This window comes from Hippopotamus amphibius, chromosome 8, assembly GCF_030028045.1.
Source record: "Hippopotamus amphibius kiboko isolate mHipAmp2 chromosome 8, mHipAmp2.hap2, whole genome shotgun sequence".
NCBI lineage: Eukaryota > Metazoa > Chordata > Mammalia > Artiodactyla > Hippopotamidae > Hippopotamus > Hippopotamus amphibius.
This window is the reverse complement of record NC_080193.1, coordinates 12,764,411-12,790,359: the sequence shown is the minus strand read 5'-3', so window position 1 is coordinate 12,790,359 and position 25,949 is coordinate 12,764,411. Positions and strand designations below refer to the sequence as shown.

Below are 25,949 nucleotides of genomic sequence, written 5' to 3'. Positions count from 1 at the left end.
TTCTGACCTCCAGAACTGGGAGAGAATACATTTCTGTTGTTTTAAAAGCCACTAAGTCTCCAGAAGTTTGTAGTAGGTGGTAAAAAACCGATCCACCCCATAATCCTATGTGGACTGAGAAAAAAACGCACAATCTAAAAGTTGAGAATTGTGTTTTATTTGGTGGACTTACTGAGGACATAAACCCAGGAGGCAACAGCTTCTCAGACAGCTCTGAGGGACTATTACCAAAGACATAAGGGAGATGCCAGGATATATAGGACTTCATGAGAAAAAACAAAAACAAAAACATAGTTGACTATCAAAAGATTACTGCTTATCACAAAAATAGACATCTCAAGTTAATGATTTTAGCACTTTTCTATATATGGGCAGATGCAAGAGCCTGTGCTCATTGAATTTATTCCTTTGATATGCATCTTTACCTAGGGCCAGGATTCTGTTTTTTCTCCATCCTATATTCCCCTCAGGGTACACCCTTGGGGCAGCTGCAGCGGCTGTTTACAGCTGCAACATTGTTTACTGAAATGGCAGGCAATATTCTTTGTCCACACCTATCACTTAATACTGCTTAATATTTAACAGCTACACGACTTTGAGCAAGCTGCTTTTCTTGCCCGGCTTCCAGTTTTCTCGCCTGCAAAATGGGCTGTTTATTGCCTGAAATTCACAGGTGATGCTCTGTAATTGATTCACGGTATCTGGCAGCCTGTTTGAGCCTTAGCTTTCCCATGTCGAAAAGAAAGGCAAGATTCCCTAATCATGCCTCCACTCGCAGAGCCGTCTTTCGACTCAATGACAAAATAAAACAGAGAAAGGGGCTGAAACGATTTCCGTGTCTAAGCAGAGCTAAAACACTGCTCCTGCCACGCGCTATCCCCCACCAACGTTAGCAACCAGCGCCGCCTAGAGGCCGGGCCACGACATTGGTCTCTCCAGGCGCCGCCGAACAGTCTGCGCCTGCGCAGAACGCAGACGCTCAAGCCCGCCCCTTGGAAGGTGTGACTTCCTCGCGTTGCCCTCTTTGGCTACGCCTACTTCCGGAGGAGGGCAGGCTACGCCTGGAGCACGTGACTTTGTTCCGGCTTGCCAAAAATGGCGGCGCCCAGGGTGGCAGCGTGAAAGTTGGTGGTGGTGGTAGTCGCTGGCCGTTCTCGTGCCGGAATCAAAACAGTGGGACCGTGCGCCATGTCGCGACTGATCGTGAAGAACCTCCCAAATGGGGTGAGTGCAGAGCCTGGACTTGAGAATCTGAAATTGGGACCAGCCAGGAGCTGGAGGTTGGGAGGGAGAGGTCTGGGGAGAATTGAGGGGCTTTCGCTCTGGGCAGGATTCCCGGAGGATTCAGAAGCCACAAGGGGCAGGATTTTCGGCAGGTTCCCATGTGACTTTTGGGAGAGAGGGATAGTGCGTGCTCAGGGTTTCCCAGCCGGCCTGATGATACCCGACCTCGTCAAACACCTCGTTCTCAGGGAGGTGCCAGCCCCCACGTTGTGTCGGATGCCTTGCTTCCCACAACCCTCTTGTTGGATCACTTTTTTTGGTTGACTCGTGACTGGGTCAGACACTGCACCTATATTTTTCTTCCACTCGGGGCGCTATCCGGGAGGAAAATGGGGAGTGATAGGCTGAGGACCTGGGTTTCAGTTCCCACTCTTACCTTTAGGGCAGGTGGGACTAGTTTAAGAAAACTGAGTGAGTGTGAAAGGCTTTAAACCACTTCCAGTAAGTGGGGAGGGGTGACCCAGTTATACTTGGCTCTGCCTAGAGTCCCCTAGAGTCTGCATAGAACGTGGCACATGGTAGGTATCCAATAAAAACATGTTGAATAAATGAGTGAAGAAATAGTTGAATGTGTGATGTGCGATGATTAGATGCATTGTGCCCAAGTGTATCATCTGTACCAATTTCACTATGACTTTCCTTGGATGGAGAGGCCCCTGCACCACTGGTGTGGTCAGTAAACTCATTCGCAAAATGCAAAATGTGCCGTTTGGATGGCATGCGCGATCTTGTGTACTCCTTAGAGTGAGAACATAAAACCGTTTCTGTTTCATTGTTGTGGTTTTTTAACTTTACCTTTTCTCCTCCCTGGCGGACTGGGCGGGGGGGGCACCTATCATACGATTTTTAAAATTCAGTATAAAACGAGAAGCAAAGTCTTTTGTTCTGTCCTATCCTCCATCTCTCTTCAAAGTAACCATCATAATGACTTGCATCTCTTGACAAGTTCCTCATCGGAAAACCCTGAACATCATCACATAGGAAGCTCATAAAGTGTCAGCTACTACTACTACTACTGTTTTTATTAATTCTTTCATTCAACAGACAAGTCATGCAATGGTAAGAGACATGGCCATACTGAGAAGCAAAATGAGACGGTAGTTGAGAGGGGAAGGAAGGGTAGTCATACGAAATCCGCATCCATCAGAGTGAGGTGTCAAGAGACACTGTCTAAAGCTGATGGATGGATCCATAATAGATATTTTTTAAGTATACTATTTAGGGTTAAAGATGGAAGAAATAAAAACAATAACAGGGTGGAGGGAAGGGATAGTTAGGGAGTTTGGGGATAACATGTACATACTGCTATATTTAAAACAGGTAACCAGCAAGGACCTACTGTATAGCAACAGAGAACTCTGCTCAATGTTATGTGGCAGCCTGGATGGGAGAGGAGTTTGGGGAAGCATGGATACCTGTATACGTATGGCTGAGTTGCTTTGCTGTGTACCTGAAACTATCACACCGTTGTTAATCGGCTGCACTCCAATATAAAATAAAAAGTTAAGAAACAACAACAACAAATAACAGAGACTGGAAGGGAGGAATAGGTGATGTAAGTTTCTTATCTTTCATAGTGGGGGTCAGGAGATAGTCATTGGGGTAAAGAAACCAAGAACTGAAGATGAGAGCTCACTATTGGGACACAGAGCGATGCTTATGAGGAGTCCTAAACACAAGCCGTGAAGATGGTTAGTCCTGTCTGCCACAATTAGCAAACACTATGCCGTTCACCGTGTTCCTTAGTTCACACATCTGTCGTGGCAGGCATTTATTAGGTGTCTCCTATGCAGCAGCCACGATGCCGGGCTCCTTGTACGATAGGTCTCCTTAGCCTCCTAGCAGCCCACAGGATAGGAAGATTCCAGTGCAGTCATTCTGAGTCTCCATTTCCTCCTCCGTGAAGTGGTTAAGGGACTTGCTCAAGGCTACACAGCGAGTAAGTGTTCCAGCCAGAGCTGGAACCAGGTCCAACTGCAAAGCACACTGCCACCGCCCCAGCTAAGGTCACCTCCGGGGAATCCCGGGGCCTGGGGTTCCCAACCCGTTTTGTCCGCTTGGCTCTGAGGGCTCCCCGGCTCCTCCCTCACCGGCCCCCTTCCATCCTAGATGAAGGAGGAGCGTTTCCGGCAGCTGTTCACTGCCTTCGGCACGCTGACGGACTGCAGCCTCAAGTTCACCAAAGATGGCAAATTCCGCAAGTTTGGCTTCATCGGCTTCAAATCTGAGGAAGAGGCCCAAATGGCGCTGAACCATTTCAACAAGAGTTTTATTGACACGTCCCGGATCACGGTGAGCAGATGTGAATCCCCACCCCTGCCAGCCCGTCGGCAGAGACCCATGGGCTCGTTCTCTTCACGCCCAAGTCCAAAGCCTGTCCCCTTCCAGGCTGTGACACCTTTGGTCTTCCTCACTGTTCTCAGACTCCCATGCTTGTGAATCTCCTGCGGTGTGTGCGGAACCAGTTTCCCCAGAGTTTCTGATTCCATGTGTTGGGGGAGGGGACCCGAGAATTTGCATGTCTCGCCAGCTCACAGGTGACGGTGATGCTGTTGGACCCAGAGTGAGATGCACTGGTCTGCGTTATCCATCCACTTGTTCGGTCAGTGGCTGAATTGCCTGTGCCGGGCATGGCAGCAGGTGTCGTCATCCCCCTCTCTGTCCCTCGCAGGTGGAGTTCTGCAAGTCATTTGGAGACCCAGCAAAGCCCCGAGCCTGGAGCAAGCATGCCCAGAAACCAAGCCAGTCCAAGCCACTTCCAAAAGACAGAGACTCTGTCTCCCCGGAAACTAAGAAAGTGCGTGGATGGTCACTCCCGGCTGCATCCCCAGTGTTACCCCAGGAAGGCAGGGCAGCGGGAGAGGGGGGTACCTGAGAATCCCTCTCGGGTGGTTCCCGGAAGCAGCCCTTCCAGGGCAGCGCAGTTCCGTCTTCTTTCATCTGTGATGCTCATCGCCTGTGCCTTCTGTTTTCAGGACGACAAGAAGAAAAAGGTAGCAGGTGACCTGGAGGAGGTGAGTCCATCCTGGTGACAGGTGAGGGCCGGCCCAGCAGGCAGCACCTGGCCTCTCATCTCCCCTTTGCCACAGCTCCGTGGCTCCTTCGTCTTCCTGTGTGGCGAGGAGTCCACGCCAGCCCTCCCCAGGACTGACCCCGCTGGCCCCAGGGGTCCTCTAGAGACGGGGGTGGGGGGTGGCCACAGAGGACGCTTTATCCTCCAGAAGGTTAGCAAGGGTGGGTCCTGTCTGAGCCTGCTCTGCCTGTTCTCCCTTCTTCCCACTTCCCTGCCGCCCGGCGCCCGCAGCTGAAGGAAGACAACGAGTTCCAGGAGTTCCTGTCGGTTCACCAGAAGCGGACGCACACGGCCACCTGGGCGAACGATGCCCTGGACACTGAGACCTCCAAAGGGAAGAGCAAGTCGGCTGACGACTACCTGAACTTCGACTCCGACTCAGGGCAGGAGAGTGAGGAGGAGGGAGCCGGGGAGGACCCGGAAGGTGAGGGTGTGTCCCCTGCCCGAGTGTGCGTCCTGCACGCGCCTGGGCCCCCTCGGTGCCGGGTCCAGGAGACAGCGAGTCAGAGACTGCCTCATAGAGCAGTGATTATCCCGCCTGTGGGTACGCTGGCCTTGACCGATCCTGGTTCCTCATTCACTCAGTCGGTTACTCAAATATTGCATGAGTACCTACTGTATGCCAGGCGCTGCTTCAGGCATTGGGGATGTAGCAGTGAGCAAAAGGCAGAGAATCCTGCCCCCGTGGAGCTGTCGCCCTGGTCAGGGAGAGAGACAGTAATCAGTCTGCTATTTAGCATGGGATGGGAACGCGAGTGCCGCAGAGAGAAAGTACAAAAGGGGTGGGGGGGGGTCACAGGGGAAGGCCTCTGAGGAGGTGGCCCTTGAGCAGAGGAGGTGAAGGAGTGAGCCGCTGTCCTCAGAAGGGGCTCGTGGTGTCATGGGGGCCGTATGGGCCCGTGAGTGTGTGTAGTTCTGAGTGGTGAGTGCAGTGGTCGAGGGGCGGGGATCGACTGATTAGAAGGCGGCGAGGGAATGGATTTTATGTGAGTTTTATGGCTGGTAAAGTCTCTGTGCAAAGCTGGGATCCGAAGGACTCCCTGGGCGTTGGTGGGACTTGGCTGGGGGGAGAAGAGGGGCTCCAGGCAGAGGAAACAGTGTGGCAAAGGCGCAGAGGAGGCAGGAGCAGGCGCTTGTGGGGCGTCCACGTGCTCAGGGTGGCTGCAGCACAGGGAGCTGGTGGAGAAGCCAGTGAGCTCACCGGGCCCGGTGAGGAGTTTGGGTTTCACCCTGAGAGCAGCGGGGAGCCGCCGACGGGTTTTGATCAACGCGTGCCAGTCCTCTCTGTAGGCATAAAATGTCATGCAGGCCACAGCTGGCGAGGCTGGTGAGGGAGCCCCGAAGTTCTCAGTGTGTGGCACGTAAACTATCAAAACTCGACCGGTTTCACCCCATTTGACATTATCTGAGGACTTACTGGGGACTGGGGCTGCTGGGCACGGGGTTCCTGGTCATCACGGGCTTGGCACCTTGCGTGCCCTGCTGTCTGCCAGCCGAGCCCTCTGGTTTGCTCAGACCCGTCGCTGACCCCCAGCCTCCCCATTTCTTCAGAGGAGGACGACGACCTTGAACCCAAGGCAGCCGTGTGGAAGGAGCTGTCGGACATGGATTACCTGAAATCCAAGGTGGTGGAGAGCGCGTCGCCCTCCTCGGAGGAGAGTGAAGATGAAGCCGTGAACTGCGAGGAGGGGAGCGAGGCCGAGGAAGAGGGGTCCTGCGCCGCCCCCGCCCAGCAGGACGGGGAGGCGGCCCGAGCCGAGGTGCGTGTGGATTGGGGTCCGCTCGGGAGCCCGGGGAGGGAGGAGGTCCGCCTGTCCCTCGCGCACGTTCCCTGCAGCCCCTTTGTTGGAGGGGTGTGATGTCGGGGAAAGACAGCTCAGCAGCCCGGAGACCTGCCTTCCACTCTCAGCTCGCTCGCTGTGTTGCTGTGTGAGCTCGGGCAAGCACATCCCCTCTCTGAACTTATTTCCTGTTGCTGACACAGAGAGGCTGCCTGCCCCTCCGTATTTGGGGGGGCGGGCATAAACGAGCTGAATAAGGATCCTGAGCATATTATACTTTATATTTACTAGCAAGGTGGACAGGTGTGAGCCCGTGATCAACAACGACGGATGAAATTAATTAAGCAGTTATTACGCGCGCGTTTCAATACCTGGTGTGTCGTTTGTCATTGAATCTCACGACCGTCTTAGGGGATGGGGATTCTTATCCCCTTTACAGGTTAGGAAACTGAGGCCCGGAGAAGGGAAGCGACTCGCTCAAGGTCATGGCTGGGAAGTGCTGGGGTCCAGACCCAGACCCAGGTGTGCTGGGCTCTAGAGTCTAGGTCATAAACGCGGGCTCTGCCTCCAGGCACGGCCACCCCGTCTCCCACCCAGGGGTCCTCTCTGCTTAGGGCAGCGTCACACATCCTTTGGGTCTTCATTCTTTCTTTGTCCTGCTCTTTCTTCTTCCCCTTCTCTCTCCTCCGATTGTCTATCACTTCTGATGGCCACTTCCTGTCCTTTTCTCCTAGACGTGTATGTATTCTAAAGAGGTAGTCTAGTGTAGCTAAGTCAGGGAGCTGTGGGTTCAGGTCTTGGCAGGGTGAGGTGCTTCTCCTCGGGCCCCGATCCTCCCCTAAGGTGATGCTTAGGAGGGCACTGATCTCTGTCCAGTTTGTAAAACCCCTGCACCTGAGTGTGCGCTGCAAATCAGAAGTTCCAGATTTCAGAGAGACACCCCAGAATTTATGCAGGGCAGCACCCCATAAAAGCACATGACTGTTTTCTTCAGTGAAGCTGGAAATGAACACGCATCCCCTTGGGATAGGCGTAAAGCCTAAATTGTGGCGTAAAGAGTTCAGAGCACGCTTTGCCGGCAAATGAGTCCACATCAGGGCAGGTTTTATTGCCAGAGGAATTAAGCAAAAAATTAGGTTTCTCAGAGCTGTTCTGATTCTAAAATTAGAGAAGACATCCTGAACCTGTAACCCCTGTAAGATTGTTTTAAAGATTCAAGAGGACAGCTGTGTCCCCAAAGTGCTTTGTACAGCGTCTGGCACAGAGTAAGCCCTGAGTCAGTGGTAGCAAGTATCACTGTGCCTCAGTGCGCCTTCCCAGGCTCTGCCCCTCCGTGTGGCCTGGGGCCCCTGCGAGCAGACCCCCAGGGAGCCTGGCTCTGGTTCTGACCCTCATCTCCGGGCACGTGGAGGCTCGGCACCTGCTACCCCAGGCTCTGGGCAGGCTCCACGTCCCGGGCATGAGGGTCAGACGCCTGTGACGCCCAGGTCAGCTCCTCCTGCAGCTGCACCAGGGAACTCACTGTGGCCATTTCCGTTCTTTGCCATCACACAGACCGAGAAACCAGCCAGCCAGAAGGAACCCACCACGCCCCACACCGTGAAGCTGCGGGGAGCCCCATTCAACGTCACAGAGGTACGTTTCAGTAATGGGACTGGGCAGGGAGCCTCCGGGTAGCAGGAGACGAGGGTGAAGATGCCAGGAGCCTCTGCTGCACAGGGGCTTCAGGGTCGGTGGAGGACCTAAGCTGTAGGGAACTGGGGGCCAAAAAGGCTGAGACATAGGATCTCGGGCATTGTCAAGGTCAGGACACAGGGCCGGCTATAGTGAGACTGAGAAATACTGGTCCCACTCACCGATCATCTACGCTAGGGGTGGGCCAACTTTTTCTGCTAAAAACTTTAAAAAGCATCGGCTAGTAAATACTTAAAGCTTTGTGATCAGTACGGTCTCTGTGACGACGACTCAACCCTGCTGTTGTAGCGCAGAGGCAGCCCTAGATGGCAGGTCGTCAAATAGGCCTGGCTGTCTGTCAGTAAAACTTTACAGAAACAGGCAGTGGGCTACATTTGGCCTATGTCTTGTAGTTTGCTGACTCTGGATCTACACAGGAGAGAAATTTTTAAGTTTTTAAAATTTTTCTCCTCGTGAAAGTAGTAGAAGTTAAGCATAGGAAATTTTTTTAATGTAGTTAAATAAAAAAAAGTAAAAACTACATATCACTGTGTAAGTTGCCAGCCAAACTGTGCTGAGAGAAAAGTGTCAACCAGATGGGGTACCAGGATTCAGAACTACAGTTCTGATTATATAGGAGTAAAGACTCACTGTCCCAAGCAAACTGGAGCAAGCTGCCTGCAACTCCCCACATCTATCAGTATATCCCGTTCACTAGCAACCACTAATAAATTCTGAGTATATCTTCTTACACATTTTTTTCTTTGTATACAGACATTGACCTGTCTTTTCTTTTTAAAAGTCAATCCTCAGTAGGAACTATTTTGAAACCACCCCCATCACATTGTGTCATAAACACCTTTGAATATTGAATATTCTACTACAGTCTCATTTTTCACCTTGCGTGCTATTCTTTACTCTGGGCAGCACTATGTTATACTCACCCAACCCCCTAAATTGAGACACAGGGGTTGTTTCCAATCTTCTGCTGTTTTGAATAATAATGCAGTCAGCACATTTCTTGAGATCAGAGGTCAGCAGATTTTTTTCTGTCAACGTCAGTGCGTATTTTAGGCTTTGTGGGTTATGTGGTCTCTGTTGCACTCTTTTTTTTTTTAACAATCCTTTGAAAACGTAAAAACCATTCTTACCTTGCAGGCTGTGGGCAATATTTGGCTTGTGGGCTATCATTTGCCAACCCTTGCTCCATATGAATGTTTTATACAAGCACATGCATGTACATTTTTAAGGCTTTGGTACAGAATGTCAGTTGCCCTCTGGAAGCCTGACCAGTTTATACTCCCTTAGCAGAGGATGAGAATGCCTGTTTTCGTGAACCCTGGGTACTAATCTTTATCAATGTGGCAGGTCAAAGTGGCATCTCATTTTGATTTATATTTTAAATTATTGGTGAGATCAATCATTCTTTCACATTTGTATATCATGTGTGTATCCTCTTTTGGAAAGTGCCTTATATCTTTTGCCCTTTTTTTCTCTTAAAGTACTAGCCTTTTTTTGAATGTGTATATTTGCTAATTTTTTTTTTAATAAAACTTAATCAAATTTTGGAGTAACAAGCATTTGGGTTGTACTAGACTATCTGAATTGTCTGCTAATTTAGAGTCAGAATCTTTCAGTACTGACCATGCAGAAAATCACGTGCTTTAATGGCGTGGGGGGGCATTAGATAGACTTTTGCAAGACATACTCAAAAAATGGTCACTTCTTTCCTCTCCACAAGTGAGAACAGAAAATATAATGGAAAAAAAGATTACTTTTATAAGAGAGAAAGAAAAAAAGGAAGGAAAGAAGGGACGGAAAATAGAAAGTCTGCCTCTAGATACTCTAATGAAAATTATGTATTGGGGACTTTATAGGTATTCTAATAAAAGTTTTATAGGTTCTGTGTAGAGAAAATGTTCAGTTCCACTGAGAGGTTTAAAAGAACGCTTGCATGAGTAGAAAGCCATATGTTCTTAGAAAGTAAAAATGCCATTTCCTCCCTAATTAGTGAATAAATGAGCAAATTCGGTGGGATCACAGAGTTTTGTCAGGATGAGGGGGGTAGGGGTGGAATTCCAGAGAACAGCTGCTGAAACATGTTTTGAAGCTACGGTAATTAAAACAGTTTGGTTCAGGTGAAGATGTTGACAGGTTAATGGAATAGAATCAAATTCAGAAATAGACTCACGTATGTATAAGCATCGAGTTTAGGATAGGGTGTCTCACATCAATGAAGAGAAGAGAGATTTTTCTATAAATACTAATGGGACAACCAGTTAACTTTCATGAAGGAAAAAAAAAAAGATGGTGCCCCGCCACACTCCTCCTAGCAAGCTAAATTTTAGACGCGCCAAGGATTTAAGTTAAAAATCTGAGACAATAAAAGTTCTAGAAGAAAGCATCAATGAATTTACCTGCAGTCTTGGAATGAAGAATGCCTTTCTGTATTCAGTATCCTGTAACAAACCATAATGGAAAAGAATATGGAAAAGTATATGTATGTATATACACACATATATGTATATACACGCATACACACACACACACACACACACACACACCTGAATTCCTTTTCTGTATACCAGAAACTAACACAACATTGTAAATCAGCTATGCTTTAATTTTTAAAAAATAGCCTTTCTAAGCAATTTGCAGAACTTGGTGGTCATAAGAAAAAGATGGATTGACTAGATAACATTTAAAACTTCTCTAAGGCAACTTTTCATCATAAAGTCAAAAGACAAACAACAGATGTTTATAACACAAACAACAGACAAAATCCATTTCTTTAATTTACAAGTAGGTAAGTGGATATTGGGACCTGTGTATGACCCAACAGAAAAGTGGACAGAGGATAGGAGGGCTTCTAAGAGAAAGAATTCAGATGGCTGGGAAAGACCCTTGAGTTCACTCATAATTAAAGAAATACAGATCAAAACAGGAAGGTTACATTTTTTGCAGAAATTTTTTAAGTTCAGTAGTAAGTTGTTTCATGCACTGTTGGGGGAAGGTGTGTGGAAGCCTTTTGGAAGGCAACCTGGAAGCCTCAGTCAGAATTTAAAATATACGTACATACCTTTGACCTAGCAATTACTTTGCTGAGAATTCGCACTACAGGCAAATCAGCCAGGTACACCAAGAGGTCAGGGCAAGAATGTTCATTGCCACATTCTTTTATTCTTATTTATAATGTATTAATTTGTCATTTTATTTGTAAAAACGAAAAACTGGAAACAATCTCTATGCTGTACACTAGAGAATCACATCCCAGGAAACCCTTGGCCCTGTCAGGAGCACCAGCAAGAGTGATCTGGGCCAGAAAAACGCTTCATATCCACACTCTTAAAAAAAGCACAGGACATCATTCAAAACTGTAAAGCTCCCTTGTTCACATGCAACTCATTCCAAAATGTATTTTAAATCACTTTTAAGTATACTTAAGTTTAAAGAGTTTACTTTAAAAGTAGGATTGATTTAAAAAAAAAAAAGACTTCCTAAGTAGCGCAGTGGTTGAGAATCTGCCTGCCAGTGCAGGGGACACGGGTTCGAGCCCTGTTCCAGGAAGATTCCACAGGCCATAGAGCAACTAAGCCCATGCACCACAACTGTTGAGCCCATGTGCCACAACTACTGAAGCCCATGTGCCTAGAGCCTGCGCTCTGCAATGAGAAGCCACCACAATGAGGAGCCCGTGCCCCACAATGAAGAGTAGCCCCCGCTCACCACAACTAGAGAAAGCCTGTGTGCAGCAACGAAGACCCAATGCAGCCAATAAATAAACAAATAAATAAATTTTAAAATAAATAAAACCAAAAAGAAAAAAAAAGTGATCTGGGCTTTGGAGTTAGGGCCATTTTTGTTTTCTTATTGGGGCTTTTCAGTATTTTCTGAAATTCTATACTCTTGTGTTCTTGTGCATTTTTAAAAAGTGTTTAAATCACCCTCACGTCCAAAAAATAGAGCAGTAGTTAAAGTTGGGAACCATCTACAACAGCACCCTACTCATCCCCATGAAGTAACACAGACAAATCGTCATGCTTTGATGAGAAGTGAAAAAAGCCGGATTTAACCCCAATTAAGTCAAAAGGTACTTAGGAAAAAAAGATCAGAAATAATACCTTAAAATGCTAATGGTGCCGTTAACTGTTTTATATTTATATTCCTCATTTCTTCTCCAACTTTAAAAAAAGTTTTCTTTTCCAAGGCAGTTTTAATTTACAATGGAGAAAATGTATAATTTAGTGGAAAGAGAGAAACTACGAAGGATGAGACTCTAGCGTATCCTTTCTGAATTCAGAAATTTGGCCCACGTTTCTTTATTGGGTTTGCACTTTTGTTATTGGATTGAGAAATGGGGAAAAAGCTTTTCTTCTCCTCACAGAAAAACGTCATGGAATTCCTGGCACCCCTGAAACCGGTGGCCATTCGAATAGTGAGAAATGCCCATGGAAACAAAACAGGTAAGGTCTAGGCTTTTCAGGGGTGCTGGAGAGGCAGATGCTAAAGCGGGGAGTTTGGGGCAGCTGAACTGTGGAGATGTTTCAAGGGCAGCGATTTTTTTTCCTCTTTGTGGTCCCCACTTCTGAGGATGTGGTGAAAGTGCTCAGGCGTGGGGCCTGCCTCTTGTCCCCTGCCCCTGGCAGCCTGGTATGGGGTCTTCACCTGTGGAGGCAGGACCCGGCCCCCAGGCCTGGGGGCTCAGTAATGACTGTGGCCTTCAGCTCAAGTGCAGGGGCCCACTGCGGGCTTAAAGCAAGGGGAGGCCATGATCAGACTCAGGATGGTGCCCTGGCTGGTGAGGGAAGGGTCTGGGGGCAGGGCCCGAGGACAGGTGGGCTGGGTGGGGGCTTTTGCAGTCCCCCAAAGGAGAGTCTTGTGACAGAGACCAAAACCCTGGGCTTTGGCGCAGGTGACGGCACCGCCACCTGTTAGCCGCATGTTCGTCGCCACGTCATTTAACTCCCCTAGAAAGTGGGGAGGCAAGACCCCTCGTGTTCTTGGAAAGACTCCACGTGCTTGTCTGTGCAGGTCAGGGCCGCGGGCGCTCACAGGCAGTCACTGTGGAGGTGGCCCCTCTGGTGCCAAGCTGGGTCGCAACATCACCACCGTGGGCACTTGTCCAGGGCAGGTCAAGGAGCAGGCACTGGTCAGGGCGGGGGGAGGCTGGAAGGAGGCCAAGGCCTCCCATGTTTGTGACTCCTGTGGTCCAGCATCTTCATCCGGAAAACCAGGCCACAGGGTCAGAACACTTCCTACAAGGGGAAGTTTGCTGGGGAGGGGGAGTGGGGGGGAAGAGTCTCTATTTTGGAGATTTGGCAAAAAATACAGGTTTTCCTCCCACTTTCTGCTCAGATTCCCCCAAACACCTAGCACAGCGTGGGTGTTCCTCTGGCTCTCACAGGCGTCCGCAGGGCCTGCAGGCCTTACCTTTGTCGTGGTCCTCTTGCAGGGTACGTCTTTGTGGATTTCAGCAGTGAAGAGGACGTGAGGAAAGCTCTGAAATGCAACAGAGAGTACATGGGTAAGGATGCTGGACGGTCCCACTCTATGCGGTGCAGGGGTTCCTTCACTCAGTCACTCCGTGAGGTCATATCGAGGGCCTGCTGTGTGCCGGGCACTGCCCTGGGCACTGAGGTTACAGTCGTGAGCAGGACAGACCAAAGCCCCTGCCCTCCTGGGCAGAGATGACGCTAAGTTTCCCATAGAGGAAACTTACATCGAGAAGGGAGAGACAGGTGGTAACCGGAGGGGCCGTGCTCTGGACAAATGCAGGAGAGGGTAGGGATTGGAGGAGGCACGTTTTATACAGGGTGGTGTCCTCTTGGGCCACACCAAGCTGATGACATGGAAGCAAAAGCCGGAGGAGTGTGGGGAGTCAGCTCTGGCTTTGTGGGGTGGGGCCATTCCAGTACAGGGAACAGCAAGGACAGGGAACAGCAAGGACAGGGTCCCGCGCCGGGAGGGCGCCTGAACTATATCTGCGGACGTAATCTTTGGCCCGTCCCTGGCATGGACAGGTGATTCAGGTCCAGCTGTCAACCCCTCATGAAGACATGAGTTCTTTGGGGGATGGGGAGAAACCTAAGGAGTATCATTAGCGCGTCGGGTGGTGGGTGTTTATTGAGCACCGGCTGTGTGCGTGGGGAGGGATGGTAGGGGTCCCGGTCTAATCAGGCATCTAGGGCAGCAGCGCGAGGGGCTCTTCAGGGCTGGGTTGTCACCCGAGAGGATTCCCCAGGCAGCACCAGGGGCCGTGCCCTGGCACTGGGAGGATGTGGCCTTGTGGGCCGTGTGGCCCAGGCGGGCTCCCCCAGGGCTGAAGCTGAGCTCACAGGCTGAGTGAGATTCAGGCCCGGCAGTGGCTGGGGCCGCCGCCCTGGTTAAACAGCGCCTGGCATCCAGCACTGTCACCAGCCGCCTTCGCTGTGGCATCTGGAAGACAGCAACAAAGAGTCTGGAAGCTGGCAGGTTCCAGGTCTGCCCCCCGGGGCCCTGACTGCCTCTCCTCGTGCAGGCGGACGCTACATCGAGGTGTTCAGGGAGAAGAACGTCCCCGCGGCCAAGGCGCCCACCAAGAATAGCGCCAAACCCTGGCAAGGCCGGACACTGGGGGAGCATGAAGAGGAAGAGGACCTGGCCGACTCCGGGAGGCTCTTTGTGCGAAACCTGCCCTACACCAGCTCCGAGGAGGACCTGGAGAAGCTCTTCTCCAAATACGGTAGGGGCGTGGCCTCCAGCTCATCACAAGCACCTGCAGCAAGGGGTCCGAGTCCCCTCCTGCCTCCCACAGCTCTTGACCTTGGACTGAGGACGTCCCCCTCTGGTCTCAGTTTTCTCATCCATAAAATGGGCCTCATGATCCTGAGTTGCTGTGGGGATGCAAACAGGATGTAGATAGCAGAGCTCGGAGTCCTAGATGGCATCCCAGGCACCTTTGTGGTCAGAACCCAGATTCCCTTAGCTCTCGCTCACTAAACTCAGAACTGACAGGGTATGGGTGCAGTTTTCTGAGATATCCCTGGTATCTGAGCCCTCGCTTTGGTCTTGGAAGCCCATTCGCTGTGTGTGTGGCTGTGAGGCACCCCCCGAGTCTGAACTCTGCTGTCTAAAGAGTCGTGCTCTCCAGACCGAACATCCAGACGGGTTTCCCAGTGCGGGCTGTTTTCACTGTTGTGGTTGCTAGGAGTATGTTTCAGGACATGGACTTGAAGACCCGTGGTTCACCTTGGCACGCAGGGCTGTGCTCGTTCGTAAGATCGTGGTTGTTGAAGGGAAGGAAGTTAGGGTTCAGAATGGCAGGACGAGGTCTGGATGCTTTTAAGATCCCCTGGAGGGTCTGCCCGCTTCTCTTCAGAGACCAGCTGTGGGTTGTAGGGGATTGGAGCTTGGTTGAGTGCCTGTCTTGGGGACCAGGAGGCCCTGAGTAGGATTCTGCCATCAGGCAAATCGGTGTCCCCTCCCAGCCTGTGTCCTCCTGTCCTGCTGCCCTGGTTTACGTGGTGGGGCCGGGCTGCACGGGAGAGGGGTCGTCAGTGGACTCTGCGTATCCACCTGGGAAGAGAAAGCCTTGGTATTCAGAGTGGAAACCAGTGCAGAAAAGGTGTATTTTAGTGTGAGCATCAGGATGTTATCCCAGCAGTCACTTCAGTGGCCTTACGTGACCAGCAGGCACTGGTTAATACACGACGCGTATTAGTGCATTTAACCCTGCCCACTGCCCACTGAGCTGGGTACTCGTACGATACCATTTTACAGGTGAGAAGCCTGAGGCCCGGAAAGGCCAGTGGCTTGCCCGAGGCTTGCCCATGTAGTAGGTGGTGAGGGCAGGGCCCAGCCCAGGCACCTCTGCTCTCAGGATAGATGCACCAAGGATTGTGGAAGGACACCCTGCCCTGTGAGGGGGTCTCAGGCAGCCGCTTGCCGCCTTGTGCCTTGGGCCGAGCCGTAGCAGCACCTCTCTGCTCTCCCTGGTTAAAGCCCATCACCTGACTAGTGCCCAGAATGTTCTCGCCCAGCACTCAGGCCCAGCCCCGCAGGACACTGATGCCCTTCTGCCCTCAGGTCCCCTGTCGGAGCTGCATTACCCCATCGACAGCCTGACCAAGAAGCCCAAGGGCTTTGCCTTCGTCACCTTCATGTTCCCGGAGCACGCTGTGAAGGCCTACGCAGAGGTGGACGGGCAGGTGTTCCAGGTGATGGCCCGCGGGGTGGCGGGCGGCTACCAGGCCTGGGTGATGGGGAGAGGCCGTGCGCGCATGCGTGCAGACGCGAAAATGCGCTCGTGCTTCCCGAGGCACATGAAGCCGCCCCTGGTCCAAGCTGCTGGGAGGTAGCTCCACGGGGCAGGGTCTGCTCTGTCCTGTTCACTGATCTATCAGTAGCTCCTAGAGGAGCATGTAGCACAGAGTGGGCCCTTAAAAAGTATCTGTGGATTAAACGAATATGCTCTCCATCTTGAGAAATACCACTTGGAAAAGGAGTAAAGAAGCAAGGCGTTTTGAGCTGGTCATTGCAATGGCTACAGTAGAATGTAAGAAACTTCTCTCTTCCAAGGAAGGCACTTAGCGCACGTAGCTAAGCCTCGGGGTGTCTCACCTCCCTTTCCTCTTCATTCATTCTTTCGTTCACTCATTCATGATTTATTGGTCCCCTGTGGCTGCCAGGCCAGACCTGGCCCCTGCCCGCGTGGCGCTCACACTGTCACGGGGACAGGATGGCGTCAGGAGCCCTGCAGGTGTTACTTACAGACCCATCGGCATCCTCTGTGCGGCTGTGTCAAGCGGCCCTCGTCACAATGTGAAGCCCCTCTGCCACGTGGCCAGGCCCCCGTGCTGGGTTCAGGGCGGCCTCGTGGGCGTCCTGCCCAAGGCCCCCATCTTGTGACAAGGGTCTCAGCGCTGGGTCCAGCCCCCTCCTGGAGAGGCTGCCAGGGCTGGATGTAGAAGAAGCACTTACCCCCTTCCTGTCTTCACCCCCTCCCCCTCGCCCCCTCCAGGGCAGGATGCTCCACGTGTTACCATCCACGATCAAGAAGGAGGCCAGCGAGGACGCCGAGGCCCTGGGATCATCATCGTACAAGAAGAAGAAAGAGTCCAAAGACAAAGCCAACAGCTCCAGGTCCATACCCACCTCCAGGCTTCCCGACCCTTGCCCCTCCTCTCCTAGCCGCCTGGGCGCCCTGACTCCTCATGGCGGCTTTCGCCCCCACCCATAGCCTTGCTGAGCCTCAGTTTCCTCATCTGCAAACTGGGGAGAGTCGGCAGTGTCTCCCTTTTGTGGTGTCATGAGGATTGGGTCGACGTAAGCAAACTGCTTGGTCCCTGGTGCCGAGTGAGTGCTTGGCAGGTGTTCGGGGTCGTTAGTATCATCGTGGCTCTTGTCTTCAGGCCCTGGGTACTTGGCCCACGCCAGGTATGTTGGGGGAGGAGGAGGCTTGGGGGACTGAGGAAGGCAGGCCCATGAGCTCATTTCTTACAGGCTTTGCATCTGAAAAAAAATGCCCCCCATCCAGCCGCTGTCTGACCCCTGTGTTCTGCCTCTGCCTCAGCTCCCACAACTGGAACGCACTATTCATGGGCCCGAACGCCGTGGCCGACGCCATCGCCCAGAAGTACAGCGCCACCAAGAGTCAAGTGTTCGACCACGTGAGTGGGTGCGCCGTCTGATGGAGAGCACCCCCGGCTCTGGGCAGGGGAGGGGGCGGCATCGCGCTGGGGTCGTGGACCCGCTCGGGGCCTCTGGAGCTGAAGTCACTGGCGTCGTCCGGGGCCTCCCCTGTGGAAGCGCCCGCACCCACTCTGCAGCCCTGGCTTCTCCTGGGCAAGTGTGGAGCCACGTGGAGAATGTAGCGGAGGCTGGGCGCTCAGCGAGCGGTGCTCCCGGCACCGTCTTGATGGGCAGGGGCTCCCCTTGCCCCTCTTCCCCGGTGAAGAAACCGAGGCCCAGGGGCACAAAGGCACTTGCCCAGGGTCACGCACCTGGAAAGAGGCAGAGGTGGGGTGACCCCAGGTCGGCCCGACTCTGCTACCCTTGCTGCGACTCGCTCCCCAAGGGTTGTCCCACCCACTTCCTGGGCCCAGCTGGCCAGGTCTTTGAGACCAGCACGGGGGCGGGGGGGGGGGGGGGGTCGAAGGTCTCTGTCCCGCCTCATCTCCCAGGTCTAACCTTGTCCCTTCCAACTCTGCCCCTCGGTCCACCTGGCCCATCCAGATTACATACCTTCCAGTTAGACCGCGGCCACGTTCATCTTTGGCAAAACCTGGGGTGTGTTTTTCAGCCAGTAGGCAAAAGCTGTCCATAAGCTCGCTGACCCTTTGTCATTTACGCCCCTGCTCCGTGCTGAAGGTCAGCGCCATCCACCAGAAATACAGTGCAAGCCCCACACTTGCACGGTATTTCTAGGAATTGTAAATGTCCTGGTGGCCACGTTTTTTGAAAAGCAAAAAGCAAGAGGCAAAATTAGTTTTCAGAATCTATCCTATTTAATTCGACATAGTCAGAATATTATCATTTCATTATCCACAATGTGAAAAATGACAAGGTATCCTGCGTTGCTTTTTTTTTTTTTTTTTTTTCTCACTAAGTGTTTAAAATCCAGTGCGTGTCTCGCACTCACAGTACCTCTGGGTTCTGACACACACACACCACGTTTCAGGTGCCTAGTGGCTGAGCTCGTGGGCACCATGTTGGCCGCACAGCTCCAGACATCGGCCGTTTCAGATCCCACAAGCACCCCAAGCTCTGGGAAGGCAGCAGTGCCCTAAAGAGAGACAGTCCTGCTCTTCTAGAGCCTTCCAGCAGAGGAAGACACCAGCTCGTTAACCAGGACGCTGCGTGTTGGCCTGATGGCTTGAAAAAGGCTTAAGCCGAGTAGGGGGCCAGGGTAAGAGAGCGAGGCAGGCTGCCCAGGGGCACGACATTGTCACGTAAATGGAATGGAGGGCGGAGGTGAGCACACAGAAGGCCTCAGGTGGAAATAAACTTGGCATAAGACTCTCACATGCAACCAGAGGGGAGGGAGTGAGGGGGGTAGAGGGGCGGGGAGGCTGGAGGGGAGGCGTGGGATCCTTGATTCGCCCTGACAGACTGGGAACCCAAAGCTCTCAGGTCAGAGCGGGCATCCGTGGGGGCACCCGAGGCGTCCAGCTTCGTCCACGCCTCCTCCTCCGGCTGTTGGGAAATGGGACAGCCGGCCCGTCACCTGCCCGGCAGTCAACAGGACATCTTCCCTTTCCCGCAGGAGACCAAGGGCAGCGTGGCCGTGCGGGTGGCCCTGGGGGAGACCCAGCTCGTCCAAGAAGTGCGGCGCTTCCTCCTCAACAATGGGGTCAGTCTGGACTCCTTCAGCCAGGTGGGTGCCCCCTGCCCAGCCCAGCAAGCCCCTCAGGGCTCGGACCCCCCACCCCTGGAGAACTGGGGGTGGAGTCTCACATCAGCAGGTGTGCGGGTGGGTGGGAGGGTCAGGCCTTTGAAAGATGATGATTGTTAAGTTTGCAGCTGTTGACTGAGTAAGAAAAAAAGATCATAGGCTCAGACACGTGGCCCATTGGACCCGATGGTGTCTCATGGCGGGTTGCGGGGGCGGAGCACACGAATGCAAGAATTTCTCCCCACGGGTCGGGGGTAGGCGTGGGGCTAAGCATTCTGGTCCCCCACCCCTGCTCCCAGCATCTTCTTAAGAGCGCCTGTTATCTGTTTGGGGCTTGAGACCTTTCTTGAGCCGCGTAGGGGAAGCTCCCTTCACGTGCTTATTCCCCACCAGGTAGAAGTTCTTAGGTGTCTGGACGATGACGTCTCTGAGGGCCCATTGAGAACACCTAATATCCTCCCCTTCGTGTTACAGACTGGGAACCTGAGGCCCAGAGAGCGGGGAGGGGCCTTAAAGGTCAGACAGTGAGTCTGGCAGTAGCCTGGACAATCTCAGGGCGTCTGCCCGGCAAACTGCTGTTTTCTTAGCTTCACCTTAGAGTTTCACCTTAAAACGATGGTTAGGATGGAAGGACGAGTAGCTAATGGAAGGATAATTAAAAGGCTGGGTGGGTGCACGGAGAGTGGGAATGATGGGGGTGTGGCTAGGTGGGTGGGAGGATGGATGAATTCACTGAGTGTGCCAACAGCTAGTGTTGACTAGTGCTTCCCAGAGCACCCTGAGGTTTATGTGCTTTTTTAACTCATTTCACGCTCACTTCAACCCCGGGAAAGCAGCACCACTGTGCTCGCATTGAACAGAGGGACCCCCAGTCTCAGAGACGTGAAGTCACTTATTCTGGGTCACACAGCTTGTCGTGGTAGAGCTGGATTTGAATGCAGGCCCCGGAGTCCATGCCACTAACAGTACACTCCGTGGCCTGAGTCACACTTAAAAAGCCCTCTGGTGCCCAGCCTTTCCCACCTGCCAGTGACTTCTGCCCTTCTCACCTCACACAATCCTCACAGCAACCATGGGAGGCCTGTAGCTATAGGGTAGGTGTAGCCCAATTTGCAGATGAGAAAACTGAGGCCTTTTAGAAGAAAACACAGGAGGAACAGTCTTTGACATAAATCACAGCAGTATCTTTTTTGATCTACCTCCTAGAGTAATGAAAATAAAAACAAAAACAAATGGGACCTAATTAAACTTAAAAGCTTACACTTAAAAGCTTTCGTATAGCAAAGGAAACTATAAACAAAACAAAAAGACAACCCACAAAAATATTTGCAAATGATGTAACCGACAGGGGATTAATCTCCAAATATACAAACAGCTCATGCAGCTCAATATCAAAAAAAAAACCCAATCAAAAAATGGGGCAGAAGATCTAAATAGACATTTCTCCAAAGATGGCCAAAAAGCACATGAAAAGATGCTCAGCATCACTGGTTATTAGAGAAATGCAAGTCAAAACCACAGTAAGGTATCACCTCACACCAGTCAGAACGGCCATCGTCAAAAAGTCAACAGACAATAAATGCTGCAGAGGGTGTGGAGAAAAGGGAACTCTCCTACACTGCTGGTGGGAATGTAAATTGGTGCAGCCACTATGGAGGACAGTATGGAGGTTCCTTAAAAAGCTAAAAATAGAACTACCATATGATCCAGCAATCCCACTCCTGGGCATATACCTGGAGAAAACCATAGTTCGAAAAGATACGTGCACCACAATGTCCCCTGCAGCACTGTTTACAACAGCCAGGACATGGAAGCAACCTAAGTGTCCATCAACAGAGGAATGGATAAAGGAAATGTGGTACATGTATACAATGGAATATTACTCAGCTGTAAAAAATGAAATAATACCATTTGCAGCAACATGGTTGGAGATTATCTGTTATAGATTACATACTAAGTGAAGGAAGTCAGATAGAGAAAACCAGATATCATATGATATCACTTATATGTGGGAACTAAAAAAAATAAATACAAATGAACTTATTTACAAAACAAAAACAGACTCACAGACTTTGAAAACAAACTTGTGGTTACCAAAAGGGAAATGTGAGGGGGGCTGATAAATTAGGAGTTTGGGATTAACAAATACACGTCACTATATATAAAATAGATAATCAACAAGGACCTACCGTATAGCACAGGGAACTCTACTCAATATTCTGTAATAACCTATGTGGGCAAAGAACCTGAAAAAGAATGGATATGTGTATATATATATAAATGAACCACTTTGCTGTACACCTGAAACTAACACAACATTGTAAACTATACACCAATATAAAATAAAATTAAAAAGAAAGAAAACTGAGGCCCAGAGGGAAAGCACTTGACCCAAGATCTCAAATTAGATTTGTGGCCAAGTTGAGACTCGTACCCCGATAACGCCCTATGCCTGGAATTCTCCCATTAATTTTTTTGGCTCTTTTATGCCCCATGCGACGTTCGTTAATAATAAAGTAAGTGCTGGTGTCAGCAGTGCACTTAGGTCAGCCCCTTTGGCTCCTTTCCTGGAGCGACCCATGAAATAGGTGCCCTGTCCTCCTGTCAGGTGAGGGGACTGAGTACATTTCAGGTGCATTTCTCAAGGCCGTTTATCTGGTGTCCTAGTTCGGGTTCTTCCAAAAGCCGACCGAGACAGAGATTCAAGTGCAAGTAGTTCACTGGACAGAAAACACTGGCAAGAAGGGACGAGGGGAGAGAGGAGGCCGGTTCAGGGCGTGCCCGCCCCGGTGCAGCTGGTGGGGCGGTTGGCTGGCACTTTCCCCAGCCCAACTCACACCTCGGCGTTGTCCTACCCAAAGGACAGGGGTCTCCTGAGAGCCACGGGCCACTCCCACACGGTGTTAACGTCTCAGACGTGGGGTGGCAGGCGGTCTGCAGTTCCGGGGAAGGCCCCTGAGCTCGGAGATGCAGATCCCAGCCCGGGCTGGAGTGGTCTCGAAGGTCCAGCAAGGGCTGTGGTCAGATACTGTCAGAACATGCCTTGGTGCAGAAGTGGAGGGACTGGAATTTCCCCCGGGGGGGGCCTTCCCCCCATCCGCTCTTCCGGGCTGCCCAGCAGGGTGGGGTCTCCTGGACCCACTTCCTATTCCTGAGGGCCTGGTACCCGAGGTCCCAGGTGAGTGCCTGCGTCTAGAGTCACCCACTGATGAGTGCCGGCATTGGGGTCCAGTGACCCTCCCTTCCGTCATCCCACGTGAGCGGTCCCCTCCCTGCAGGCTGCCGCCGAGCGAAGCAAGACCGTGATCCTGGTGAAGAACCTCCCGGCCGGCACCCTGGCGGCCGAGCTGCAGGAGACCTTCGGCCGCTTCGGCAGCCTGGGCCGCGTGCTGCTGCCGGAGGGTGGCGTCACGGCCATCGTGGAGTTCCTGGAGCCGCTGGAGGCCCGCAAGGCCTTCCGGCACCTGGCCTACTCCAAGGTAGGGGCCACTCGAGCCCTGCTTCAGGGAGGGGACGGAGGGAGCTGACGGATGGGCAGCCTTGGCATAGACCTGGCTCTTGGGAGCACTTGCTGGAAACCACCCGTCTCTGTTGGGGTGGTGACTGTCATCCCGCCCTTGGGAGCACCTCTGGATGGGGGAATGAGGGGGGCAGGCTCAAAACATCCTCCGGAAAGCCTGCCTCGGTTTCCTGCTGGTTTCCTGCCGACTCTGGCTTTCCTCAGCTTTCTGTTCCCCCGTGAATTTGAACCACCCTCCTTGGTGCTTTGGATGTCTTATACCTACGATGAGTTGAAAGTCAATTCTGTAGGCAGGCTACCTCCTGTTTCTTGGTAATAATGGGAAAAATACATATATTAGTGTATTCCTTTCTGTGGCTGTCGTAAGTTATTACAAATTTAGCGGCCTAAAAGAAGAGAATGTATCTCTCACAGTTCCGGGGGTCTGAAGTCTGAAGTCAAGGTGTCCAAGGGCCATCCTCTCTGAAGCTCTTGGGGGTGGGGGCAGAGCTCTTTCCTAGCCTCTGGTGCCTCCTGGCATCTCTTGGCTTGTGGCCACATCACTCCAGTCTCTGCCTCTGTCCACATGGCCTGCTTTTCTCCATCTCAGATCTTCCCTCTGCTTTTCTCGTACGTGGACGCTTGTCACTGGACCTGGGGCCCACCCAGATAATCCAGAGTGATCACATCTCAGGAGCCTTTACTTAATGACATTTGCAGAGACCTTTATTCCAAATAAGGCCACATGCACGGGTTCTGGGAGTTGGGACGTGGACATGTCATTAGAAGGGCCACCATTCAACCCACTGCAAGTAGCTGCTTTTTATGAAGCACTTTAATGCTTTGCAGACTGTTTGTCAGTGTCTTGTTTATCCGTTTAAGGGGAAAAAAAACGTCTATGCATGTAGACGTGCACACGTGCTGCCTGAGAGGACATGTATGTATGTGGAGGGAGAGAAAGCCTGGAGTCTGACGGCCCTGCTGCACCTCCTCCAGGAGGGCTGTCCTGTATCAGTGATTCTGCTCCCCTGTCCCGCTCCCCGTTCACACTCTTGTGTGAGAAAGCAGGAGGGGATGCAGACGTGTCCAGTGACAGCAGATGCTCCAGCCTCTCACCTGAACCCTGAGCTGCAGCACGGGGCCCATGTTCTCAGGGCTCAGGCAGCACGGAGGGTTCTGTACTCTGAGCCTCAGGCTCTTTGTCTGTGTCTTGGACTGAGTCCCTCCCCCGCCCCCTCTCTGCAGTTCCACCACGTCCCCCTGTATCTGGAGTGGGCTCCAATGGGCGTGTTTTCCAGCCCAGCCCCACAGAAGAAAGAACCCCAAAATGCACCAGCAGAGCCAGCCGGAAAGGACCAGACAGAGCCAGAAACAGGTAAGAGCCGGGCCTGAGGTCAGCAGGGAAGGGAAAGACAGAGGGCTGGCGGTGGCACTGAATTGTTTATCAGGCATTTGGTTTAAAGTTCTTTATTCATCCTGGGACTGGTGGGTCCCCATCTCTTGAATTTTTATAGGCAGGCACATAAAAGGTCCTTAAAAAAATAGAGCATAAAAATGATGGGTACAGTATAATTTTGGCTTATCAAGTAAAGGTTGTGAAAGGGGAAAAAAAAAACAACTAGAATCTAGTAATAGGGATTCAGAACGGAGCAAGAGAAAACAGCCTTCTAGTTCGCACACCCACCAGGAGATGTTTATTCTCCGGGGTCCTTGGGATGGTGTGGCGCCCTCTGCTGTCCAGTGACTGCAAAGGCAGGAGAGTCAAGGAAGGCAGGGACCCCAGCCTCAGCTGATGCTTCACACTTGGGTGGGGAGGCAGCTCAAGGCAGCACAGTTCTTCCTTGTCGGGGCTGGTCTTCCAATTGTAAGACATTTTGCTAACCCTGCCCACTGAATGTCAGGAGTGTCCCTGTAACCGCGACCGTCTCAAACACCCTCTCCCCCGCACGCCAGATGCCCTCTAGGGGGCAGTGCATCCCTCGAATGAGAACCACTCAGTCAGGGGACCATGACTCCATCCTAGAATCGAAGACCTTTGGAAAGGCTTCGGAAAGGACCCTCACCCAAACATTAAGATCTTGCCCAACGGTAATATCCCTCCTTCCTCCTTACCCCATCTCATCATACGGTTGCCAGTTTATTAAAGTGAGGACTTAAACAAATACATCTTCCATATACCCTCTCCATTGTCCTCATAAAAGAATGGGTGTTACAGGGGGAAAAAAGTGGGGGGTGCAGAAGCAAAATTCACATATTAAAGAACAATCCTTTACCTGAATAGACCTCAGTGTCCATGCACCTCCCTAGGCTGTGTGCATTTCCCAGTTCATCGTGGATCAGTAAAACCTCCTTCAGGACCAGCCTAGTCATACAAGCCATTTGGGACCCACTGGTCTAGAAGCCTTTTTTCGGTCAGGAAGGAAAATTCTTTAGTCTCTTCTTTCTGACGCCCCTGAAAGTATCTCTAGCCGTTGGGGTTACCGACCATGGATATAAACCTTTCAGAAGCCCCTTGCCAGCCCCTGTTTATGAATTATTTTTGTCCACAGATTGAATTAGCGTTCTCTTCAAGCCTGCTCATGCATCTGTCAAAAAGAATTCTCTTGATATAGTCACAGTTTCTTTTTTCTTTAATTAATTAACATTTATTTATTGGCTACACTGGGTCTTTGTTGCTACGCATGGGCTTTCTCTAGTTGCTGTGAGTCGGGGGCTACTCTTCTTGCAGTGCACGGGCTTCTCATTTTGGTGACTTCTCTTGTTGCGGAGCACAGGCTCTAGGTGCACAGGCTTCAGTAGTTGCGGTGCACGGGCTTAGTTGCTCCGCGGCATGTGGAATCTTCCCGGACCAGGGCTCGAGCCCACATCCCCTGCATTGGCAGGCAGATTCGTAACCACTGCGCCACCAAGGAAGTCCCAGTCACCCCCAAATTGTCAGCAACCTTGGTTTTCACTTCAGTTATTAAACTTGGACATGACTAAGGTTTTTTGGCCAAAAGCAAGTCCCCCTTTAAAGCACAGGTTTGCCAGGAGTGAGGGGCCTGGAAACAGATCCAGCGGGGGCCTCTCCCTCCTTTGGTGGGACTGCTACGCATGGTGCCTCCCCGGGCAGGTACCTTGTCTGCTTGCACACTGCTGTGCCCCAGCACACAGAAAGGTGCCTGGCACCTGGTGGGAGAGCAGTAACTGGGTACTGAGCAAATCCACAGGCAAAAGCATCACTTCCTCCAAGCCCGGCGCTTTGCTAAGCACATCGGGCCTCAGAAG

General features: G+C 51.7%; 1 protein-coding gene across 3 annotated transcripts in view; it reads left to right on the top strand.

Moving 5' to 3' along the window:
• The first annotated feature begins 1,090 nt into the window (after positions 1-1,090).
• RBM19 (RNA binding motif protein 19) overlaps positions 1,091-25,949 on the top strand; it is a 120,427-nt gene continuing 95,568 nt past the window's right edge. For 2 of the 3 annotated variants that reach the window (XM_057745875.1, XM_057745874.1), the window contains exons 1-16: positions 1,091-1,224; positions 3,394-3,576; positions 3,956-4,081; positions 4,260-4,298; positions 4,589-4,781; positions 5,873-6,117; positions 7,693-7,773; positions 12,197-12,275; positions 13,265-13,336; positions 14,330-14,533; positions 15,877-16,007; positions 16,811-16,932; positions 17,363-17,459; positions 19,055-19,165; positions 22,462-22,662; positions 23,928-24,057. In XM_057745875.1, the coding sequence (XP_057601858.1) occupies positions 1,189-1,224; positions 3,394-3,576; positions 3,956-4,081; positions 4,260-4,298; positions 4,589-4,781; positions 5,873-6,117; positions 7,693-7,773; positions 12,197-12,275; positions 13,265-13,336; positions 14,330-14,533; positions 15,877-16,007; positions 16,811-16,932; positions 17,363-17,459; positions 19,055-19,165; positions 22,462-22,662; positions 23,928-24,057 (2,050 nt within the window). In that variant the 5' untranslated portion in view covers positions 1,091-1,188. The remainder of the gene's footprint in view (positions 1,225-3,393; positions 3,577-3,955; positions 4,082-4,259; positions 4,299-4,588; positions 4,782-5,872; positions 6,118-7,692; positions 7,774-12,196; positions 12,276-13,264; positions 13,337-14,329; positions 14,534-15,876; positions 16,008-16,810; positions 16,933-17,362; positions 17,460-19,054; positions 19,166-22,461; positions 22,663-23,927; positions 24,058-25,949) is intronic. The other variant, XM_057745876.1, reaches the window with a different exon arrangement.